Source organism: Salvelinus sp. IW2-2015, linkage group LG17, assembly GCF_002910315.2.
Source record: "Salvelinus sp. IW2-2015 linkage group LG17, ASM291031v2, whole genome shotgun sequence".
Lineage (NCBI taxonomy): Eukaryota > Metazoa > Chordata > Actinopteri > Salmoniformes > Salmonidae > Salvelinus > Salvelinus sp. IW2-2015.
In genome coordinates this window covers 26945298-26955577 of record NC_036857.1, presented here as the reverse complement: position 1 = coordinate 26955577, position 10280 = coordinate 26945298, and the positions used below count along the sequence as shown (strand labels likewise).

Sequence of the window (10280 nt, the reverse complement as noted above, 5' to 3'; positions counted from 1 at the left end):
GACATTCTGTGATTATTGATGATACTTATGTGGTAGCTAGGTGTCAGAACCATGGACAGTGCCCAAACAAACACAATGTTGGTTGCAATTAAACTTTTCTGCAGGAGTCCCTTGGCTTGACTAGATGTGCAACACTGTACTGATCGCATATTTTTGCGTCAACATGTTGACAATAAGTATATTTGTGACAAACGTATAAAATAGCACAATTGTTAGACAAAGAGCTTATTAAACTGAATGACTGGAACTAGATTGGTGAAATAGTCAAATTAAAATAAATTGCATAACCAATTTTAGAGATCTGTTTTGCAGATAATTGAAGCTTTAATGTATAGGGTCACAATTGAGCTTTTACATTCTGACTATTCAAGAACGAGTGGGATAGCCTATGTTGGAATATAATTCAGTCAAATGGTAAAGAGTTGTTTTTCTAATATGTCTCATTTGTATGTCAGGGTGGGATATCCTATATATTATACGGTCCCATTTTGGAATTGAGAAAGGGGCGATAGCAAAGAGAGATTGGATGTTTTTCTTTCAAATTGTCGACATTCATTGGTCAATAATTCGTCATTTCTCATCCTGCTCACTAACCGATGGCAACAGTCCGCGAAATTTCCAGTATGTAAGGAGGGATACCCTATTGAACTCAAAGGGACACAACTCCTGCATTTTTTGCGCGCACTGATATTCTTTTAATGTTTCATCTGATTATCTGTCTATCAGATATAAATTATAATTAAACGATTTATTTTCTGTTATTATATACGTGGTTTCAAAACTATTAAAATTAAGCGGAGGGGGACGAACGAGTCGACTGCCTCTTGAAAAATAACTTGTAAAATGTGAAGTTTGACCTACCTCGTCCTGCGTACCTACACTGGATCTCTCTCACTGACTGGCAACCTGAGACCACTGGCAACATAACGTTTTTCATCTCGGGAGACTAAAACGTATAATGAACATGGGGAAAGTGGATTTAAAAATCCTGTGTATTTTATTTTTCTTCGTAATCTCAGTGCAGAGGGGATGTTCAGAGGAATACGGAGCACGCCCAGGAGCAAAAGAAATACCTTTACAGGTGCGAATGATTTTATCTTCCTATTGGGACGAGTAATATTGGAAACTCTTGGAAAAATAAAACATACTCATGACAGCCTCACAAAATCATGTTTAAAAAAAAAATCATATTATTGATCCCTGTTCAACGAAACGTGTATTCCTCATACAAGGCTACATTCATTTTTGCACGCAATATGTATTTGTTGCACTCAAGTGAGGGGTAAACTATATAGAAGACGTACAGGACTGCACGTTACTATAGGATGGATGGCAGATGTGAATACAATTATGCATTGGAAACAAACACATGATATAGCCTACACTATACAGTAAAGCCTATATTTACATAAATTAAAAATAAAGTTTCAATTACCAAATAAAATCTAGAAAAAAAAATCGCTTCAGAATGAACCTCTGAACATTGAAAGGTGTTCCTCTCTTTTTAATAAAGGTCAACTGCCGCTTCGAACCAACTTCTCTGGTTTTAATCGGTTTATGTGGCATCGGTATGAGTCAGAAAGATTAATAGCCTAGAGTCAAAATTCACTACAAAGTGCAAATAGCATACTTTTGATCATAAAGTCAGTCTCATCCAAAACGGAATTTTGTAAATCCCTTATGATTTACTGGAGGGTTGGGTATGGATTACAACTTTATATGGGGAAACTCAATTGGAATCGTATTTACTCCCATTATACGTTACCCATGGGTCCACTGTTAAGGGTTTACCATGAATTTGACAGTAATTTACAGGCAGCTCGGTGGCAAGTAAAAATACATATTTAATATTACAGTATACATTCTGTAATATGGTATCAAAGCATGTACTGTGTACTGACATACAGTACAATACCGTAAAATTGACTGTATTATACTGATAAAAAGTCAATGCTACCATAGTTTTGAATGGATGATATTAATTCAGGGTAGAGTTTGTATTTTACAGTATGTAACTGTAATTACAAGGGATTGGTGCAAGCAGGTTGGCTGCTAGGTAAAGTGTTTACACATTACAGTATTAATTCATATTTAGGGTTTTATATCACTTTCACTTCTAGAGGCCTTAACAAAGGATTCCAAACTGGCAGCAACTACAGGAAAAACAGACCAAAAGGACATGGCAAAATGCTGAACCATTTAGGTTTAAGACTAGCTGCCTCTGGGCTCCCAAGTGGCACAGTGATCCAAGGCACTGCATCACAGTGCTAGCTGTGCCACTAGAGATTTTGGGTTCAAGTCCAGGCTTTCACTTACGGGTGCAACAAATATAGCCTCTTACAAGGCACGCCTCAAAATATGTTAATGATCCAGAAACAACAATGCCATGCACCCACTAATGGTGAAAAGGTTTTTGGCGCTCCCAAGATACGGTATGGTACTACAACCTGTGGGGTCGAATTACAGTACCATTCGAAATACAGCAATTTTCCCACAATTACCATAATTTACAGTATGCTGCAGTAAAACGTTTCACGAGTTTTTTACTGTTGATAATACCTACAATTACCGTATACATTACAGTTTTCCATTACAGTGTCGTCAATGGGCCGCGCAGTGCATTCTGGGCGATTCTGGGTCAAGGAGATCACTCCTTCAAGGAGTGAATGTGAGTCAAAAGGGGGTGAAATGTAACCGAGGTCCACGCTTTTTTGATGAGTAACCTTGCTGGAGACTTGAAGACTTGTGTTAGCTTCCTGAACTCATCCCTATGGGCTTTAGCTAAGTAGACTAATAGTCTTGTGACATGCAGGAGATCCGGGTTCAAACCCAGTCAGTCACAAGAGCAAGATTAAATAGGAAGTGGAAAAGCTATCCTTAGAAGGGTTATGACAAGGCTATCAAACTATATTCTTATGGGGGCCAAATAAAACATTTTGTCACACTCCCTTTTAACGTGTCCTGCACTTCATAGAGGAAAACAGAAGGAAGAATATTGAATTCAAATGCAGTTTTTGTGGGCACTGAAATTTCTCCCTTTGTGAGATGAAATCTACACCTTTGATTAGGATTTTACAAATCCTTATTATTTAATTGAATGATTTTTCAATTTTAAAGTAATTATTTCTATATAGCCTACACTTTCTCGCTCTTAACTAACTCGAGTGGGGCTGGTGTGGCTTTGTGACAGTGATTGCTAGAGCAGCCAGACTTTCCCGACTCAACTGTATGCAGTGCACTGACTAGTTTTTCATGCACATTTTTTTACTTGAGAAATACTGCACCAAATACCTTAGCTACAGTAGATGTAAAATTGCATGACTAAAACCACCTTGGCAAAAACATTCAAATGAATTACAGATTTTTTTATTCTGGCTATTTTAAGGAAGTGACTATTTTGAGGAAGTGGCTATGTTGTTGCTACGGTGACTCAGGAGGGACAAACAACAGTACCTGCCAGGGTACGATATGTGAACATAACTGTAACGGTCCTGACCTGTTTTATGTTGTTTTTGTATGTGTTTATGGTCAGGGCGTGTGTTTTGGGTGGGCAGTCTATGTTGTCTGTTTCTATGTTGGTTTTGGTTGCCTGGTATGGCTCTTAATTAGAGGCAGGTGTTTTGCGTTCTCCTCTAATTAAGAGTCATATTTAGGTAGGGTGTTCTCACTGTTTGTTTGTGGGTGATTGTCTCCTGTGTCGTTGAATGTATGTACCATACGGGACTGTTTGGCTGTTCGTTTATTTTGATGTCGTCTGTTTCCTGTCCGTGAGTTTATGTTTAGTTATGTAAGTTTATGTTCAGGTTTCGTCGACGTCGTTTTCTTGTTTTGTAAATTTGAAAGTGTTTTGTGTTTCGTGTTGCCATCGTCGTGTAAATAAAAGGATGGCTTATTTCCCTGAAGCTGCATTTTGGTCTGATGATCCTTCTCTCCTCTCCTCGTCTGAGGATGAGGAGAGCGACAGCCCTTACAATAACACAAACACATCAAACCACAGCCCCAAGATAACTCTCATTTTGGCTTTAGTCATGGCCGCTTGCATTTCTTAATGGGCAATCTTCAAAATGAGGCCAAATCTGGAAGTGCAGTCGCCCTCTAATGTTATTTGTTTGTGTTGTATCTCCAGGATATGTGATAATGGATTGACACAGCAGGGATTTGTGAGCAAAAGGAACATTTGAAACCGAGCCTGTGCACTCTGCACTGTGCACCTCACTATCCCTCTGTGTACAGTGACAGCATTTATTTCCAGTCCCCCCTTCATTCATGAATAGCTTTGATTCAGCCTATTTTGACACAGAAATATTGACCCAACCCCACACATAGATCCTGGAGATTAATTTAAAAGGAGGGGATTTTATAAACTAACTACAGTAGTATTTTCTTACTTTTCCAAGACAAGTTGTCCTCTTAAATACAATGTCTTATATTAGATAATGACCTAAATGTACTACATTTTAAATCATAATCTTTCCAGAATACAGTAGTACAAATGTGGGTACACACAATTGGGTGGAAGGTTAAATTACATAATAATGGTGTGGCGGGTTGAAAGTCTTTGAATGAACAATATACCCTAAATCTACTTTAACGCAATACTTTTCAACCCTCTACAATGGCTTTAGGGCAACTGTATGGTCTTAAATCACTGCTATAAAGCTGTTATCAATCTATTAAAGGCCCAGTGCAGTCAACAACGTCAATTACCTGTGTTTTATATATATTCCCACACTATGAGGTTGGAATAATACTGTCAAATTGTAAAAATTATGATGCCATCTTTGTGTAAGAGCTGTTTGAAAAGACCGCCTAAKATTTCAGCCTGTTTTGGTAAATTAGTTAATAAACCAATAAGAAAGAGAGTTCCAAACCTCTCTGCCAATAACAGCTAGTTTTCAGTTTTCCCTCCACACTCAGACCACTCCCAGGTAGTCCTAGCAAAATTCTTGCTTGAGAAATTGCTCTTTGCTAAGATGCTATTTTCGTTTATTTTTGACTATTTTAATTTAAAACGATCACAGTAAGGTACCTAATTGTTACTCAGAAATTATTTGATATTGAGATAAAAACAGCTGCATTGGACCTTTAAGCTTTTAAGCTTTGCACAATGTTCAGAAGGCCTCAGCTTGTTTTAATTAAATGTTTCCAAACTACAGGAGTCCAGCAATATTTTACTGTCAGGGCCCTGGTGTGTACATAACAAACTACAACGTTGTATTCTGCTCTGCTGCGCTCAAACCCTATAGCTATGCTACACTCAAACCCCGTAAACTCTGCTGCGCTCACACCCTATAGCTCTGCTGCGCTCAAACCCTATAGCTCTGCTGCGCTCAAACCCTATAGCTCTGCTGCGCTCAAACCCTATAGCTCTGCTGCGCTCAAGTCGAAAGAGTATCAGTGGCGGTCGTTGGGTGAATGGCATAACCGGCGCCAGTGCCCAAGAGTGAACCATTGACTTTGTGTCCTTAAAGCTTCTTGCCAAATCTGGTTGGAAAGGTATGCGGTGGGGTCATGTTGTCCATCCTCTTGGAAAAGACGCATTCTGCGACCGCTCAAGCTGTTAGACACTTCCTGGGCTGATGTCTTGAGATGTTGGTTTCAATATATCCAATAATCCCTACCCAGATGCCATCAATTTCTGTGAAGTGCACCAGTCCCTCCTGCCAGCAAAGCACCCCACAACACTAGATGTGCACCCACGTGCTTTCACGTTGGAGGGTGGTTCTTTGGCTTGCAAGCCTCCCCCTTTTTCCTCAAAATAACTATGGTCATTAAGGCCCAACAGTTCTTTTTCTGTTTCAATCAAACCAGAGGACAATATCTCCAAAAAGTAGATCTTTGTCCCCTTTGCAGGTTGCCAAACCGTATGTCTGGCTTTTTATGCGCGTTTGGAGAGTGGCGTCTTCCTTGCGGCGGGCCTTTCAGGTTATTGTCGATATAGGACCTCGTTGTTACTGTGGATTAGATACTTTTGGTACCTGTTTCCGGTCCAGCATCTTCACAAGGGTCCTTTGCTTGTTGTTTTTTAGGATTGATTTGCAGTTTTGGACCAAAGTAGTTCATCTCTAGGACGACAGAACGCTGTGCGTCTCTTCCTGAGCGGTATGACAGCCTGCCGTGGTCCCATGGTGTTTATTACATTTACATTTAAGTCATTTAGCAGACGCTCTTATCCAGAGCGAACTTACAAATTGGTTGCGATTCACCATGTATGACAATCCAGTGGAACAGGCCTTTGACAATAGTGCATCTAAATCTGTTTAAGGGGGGGGGGTGAGAAGGATTACTGTTATTCCTATCCTAGGTATTCCTTAAAGGAGGTGGGGTTTCAGGTGTTCCGTGAAGGGTGATGACCTCCCGCTGTCCTGGCGCTCGTGAGGGAGGTTTGTTATGCCACCATGAGGGGGCAGAGCAGCGAACAGTCGTTTGACTGGGCTGAGCGGGAAACTGTTTTCCTCGTGGTAGGGAGGCGCGCAGGCCAGAGGTGGATGAACGCAGTGCCCTTGTTTCGGGGTAGGGCCTGATTCAAGAGCGTGGAGGTAACTGAGGTGCCGTTCCCCTCACAGCTCCGTAGGCAAGCACGCATCGGTCTTGTGCGGAATGCGAAGCTTCAAACTGGAAGCCAGTGGAGAGAAGCGGAGGAGCGGGGTGACGTGAGCGAAACGTGGGAAGGTTTGAAACACCAGAACGGGCTGCGGCGTTCTGGATGAGTTGTAGGGGTTTAATTGGCACAGGCAAGGGAAGCCAAGCCAACAGCGAGTTTGCAGTAATCCAGACGGGAGATGACAAGGTGCCTGGGATTAGGACCTGGCGCCGCTTTCTGTGTGCGGCGGGTCGTACTGCTGGGATGTTGTAGAGCATTGAACCTACAGGAACGGCCACCGCCTTGATGTCTAGGTTAGATACGACAGGCGTGTATGGTCCAGTGATCACGCCAAGGTTCCTTATAGCGTCTGGAGGAGGACACAATGGAGTTGTCAACCGTGGATGGCGAGATCATCCGCGAACGGCGCAGTCTTCCCCGGAGGAAGAGCAGCTCCGTCTTGCGAGGTTTCAGCTTGGGTGGTGGATGACCGTCATCCACACTGATATTTCTGCCAGACATGCAAGAGATGCGATTCGCCACCTGGGTCTCAGAAAGGGGAAAGGAGACAGATTAGTTGTGGCTGTCGTCTGCATAGCAATGATAGGAGAGACCATGTGAGGCTTATGAACAGAGCCAAGTGACTTGGTGTATACGCGAGAATAGGAGAGGGCCAGACGCAGCCCTCGGGGGAACAACCAGTGGTGAGAGCAGCGTGGTGAGGAGACAGACTTCTCCGCCAGGCACCATGGTAGGAGCGACCTGTCGAGGCTAGGAGCATCCAAGCGTGGCCGCGCCGGAGATGCCCAAACCTCGAGAGGGTGGGGAGAGGAGGATCTGATTGTTTCACGTATCGAAGCAGCGATAGGTCTAGAAGGATGAGAGCAGAGGAGAGAGAGTTTATGCTTTAGGGCAGTGCGTTAGACGCCTCCGTGAGTACAGACGAAGAGCAATCTCAGTTGACTGAACTCGGTCCCTGAAGACCTGACTGAGTTTGGATCAAGAAGGGTCATTCTGAGAGAGATAGCGGGCGACGCTGGCAAGGACGGCAAGTTCAGAGTTTTGGAGAGAAAAGAAAGAAAGAGGATACTGGTCTGTAGTTGTTGACATTCGGAGGGATTCGAGTGTAGGTTTTTCAAGAAGGGGTGCACTCTCGGCTCTTTGAAAGAACGGAAGGGACGTACCAGCGGTCAGGGATGAGTTGAATGAAGCGAGGTGAGGTAAGGAGAAGGTCTCCGGAAATGGGTCTGGAGAAGCAGAGGAGGGGATAAGGGTCAAGCGGGCAGGTTGGTTGGGCGGCCGGCCGTCACAAGATGCGAGATTTTTCATCTGGAGAGAGAGGGGAGAAAGAGGTCAGAGAGCAGGGTAGGCAGTGTGGAGCAGAACAGCGGTGTCCGTTATGACTTAGCAAAACGAGGGATCGGATGTCGCAACCTTCTTTTTCAACATGGGTTGACGAAGTCATCTGCAGAGAGGGAGGAGGGGGGGGGGGGGGGGGAGAGGGGGAGGAGGGATTCACGGAGGGAGGAGAAGGTGGCAAGAGCTTCCTAGGGTGTAGGGGCAGAGCTTGGAATTTAGAGTGGTAGAAAGTGGTTTAGCAGCAGAGACAGAAGAGGAAAAATGTAGAGAGGAGGGAGTGAGGATGCCAGGTTCCGCAGGGAGGAAGAGTTTTCCTCATTTTTCCGCTCGGCTGCCCGGAGCCCTGTTCGTGAGCTCGCAATGAGTCGTCGAGCCACGGACGCGGGGGGGAGGACCGAGCCGGCCCTGGAGGATAGGGGAATAGAGAGTCAAAGGATGGCAGAAAGGGAAGGAGAGGAGGGTTGAGGAGGCAAATCAGGAGAAGGTTGGAGAGGTTGAGCGAGGGAAGAGATGATAGGATGGAAGAGGAGAGAGTAGCTGGGGGAGAGAGAGCGAAGGTTGGGACGGCGCGATAACATCCGAGGTAGGGGCAGTGTGCGGAAGTGTTGGAGTGAGAGCGCAGGAGGGAAAAGGATACAAGGTAGTGGTGCGGAGACTTGGGAGGGAGTTTGCAGATGAGGTTAGTGGAAGAACAGCAATCTAGTAAAGGATGAGGGTCGAGCGTAATTGCTGCTTGTGAGTAGGGGGGAAAGGTGAGAGGGTGAGGTCAAAAGAGGAGAGGAGGTTGGAAAGAAGGAGGCAGAGAGGAATGAGTCAAAGGTAGACGTGGGAGGTTAACAGTCGCCCAGAAGCTGTGGAGAGGTGAGCCGTCCTCAGGAAGGAGCTTATCAAGGCAATCAGCTCATTGATGAACTTCTCCGAGGGGAACCTGGAGGGCGATAAAATGGATAAGGCAGTTAAGCTTGAAAGGGCTTGGTTAACTGTGAACAGCATGGAATTCAAAGGAGGCTGATACACAGATGGGTAAAGGGAGGAAAGAGAGAATGACCACTTGGGAGAATGAAGGACTCCCGGTGCCACACCCCCGCTGACCAGAAGCTCTCGGGTGTGCGAGAACACGTGGGCGGACGCAGCGCAAGAAGCAGTAGGAGTAAGGCAGTGTTATCTGTGGTGATCCATGTTTCCGTCAGTGCCCAAGAAGTCGAGGGACTGGAGGGAGCATAGGCTGAGATGACCTGCTTGTTGGCGCAGGAATCGGCAGTTCCAGAGGCTACGGAGACCTGGACTCCAGTGGGTCGTGCGCGCTGGGCACCAGATTAGGGCGTGTGCCGCGGCACGCGGTGTGGAGCGTTTGTATCGGTCTGTGGCAAGAGGAGAGAACAGGGATAGAAGACACATTAGTTGACAGGCTACAGAAGAGACTACGCTAGATGCAAAGGAGAATTGGAATGAAAGTGGACTCACGCGTCTCGAATGTTCAGGAAAGTTAAGCTTACGTAGCAAGAATCTATCTAGACTAAAATGACTAGATGAACAGTACTGTGAAGTAGGCTAGCCTTGGCAGTGGCTGGTTGTTGGCCTTTTGTAGGCTAGCTGGCAGTGGCTGCGTTTGTTGACTACACTAGTCAAGTCGTCCGTTGAGCTGTACTAGTTTCTTACAGTGCTGCTATTCGGGGGCTAGCTGGCTAGCTTAGCAGTGTTGATACGTTACGTTGCGTTAAAAGAACGACAATAGCTGGCTAGCTAACCTAGTAGAAGAATCGCTCTAGACCTACACAGAAGTTATGTTCTGGCATAGCCAAAGACGGCTATGTAAGCTAGGTTATGTAGCTAAGCTGGAGCGATCAAGAACAAAAATCAACACCGGTGATGATGTACTGTATGAAATGAAATGAAAATAGTGGAGCGATACTACGTGGGAGAACGAGAGTGTAGGTAGGAAAAGACGAGAGATGCGGACCGGGTTGTTGAGTGCGGAACGTTCTATTCGGAGACGTTGGCTAGCTGTTTGGCTAGCTAGCTAGATGTCCTCCTAACGTAAGGACACAAAATCTGGCTATGAGCTAACCGTCGGGTAAATTAAGATAAGTGCACTCTAAAACTACACACTCCTAAACTACACAATTATCTTGGATACGAGAACAGCAAAGACAAACATATGTAGCTGCTAACAACTACACTAATCAAAGTCGTAGTTGAGTGTAATCAGTGCTACGGCTGCCTATTCCGGTAGACGGTGAGTTGGTAGAGCGTCTTGCTAGACTGGGCTAGCTGGCTGGGCAGATTGAAGGATGTGTAACGCTTTGTTAGGACCGACGAAAATACGACTAGATTACGC

The 10280-nt window shown here is 44.8% G+C and overlaps 1 protein-coding gene across 1 annotated transcript in view; it reads left to right on the top strand.

Moving 5' to 3' along the window:
- The first annotated feature begins 624 nt into the window (after window positions 1-624).
- LOC111976618 (inter-alpha-trypsin inhibitor heavy chain H6) overlaps window positions 625-10280 on the top strand; it is a 29205-nt gene continuing 19549 nt past the window's right edge. The window contains exon 1 of the mRNA XM_024005591.2: window positions 625-1081. Within this exon, the coding sequence (XP_023861359.1) occupies window positions 959-1081 (123 nt within the window). The 5' untranslated portion in view covers window positions 625-958. The remainder of the gene's footprint in view (window positions 1082-10280) is intronic.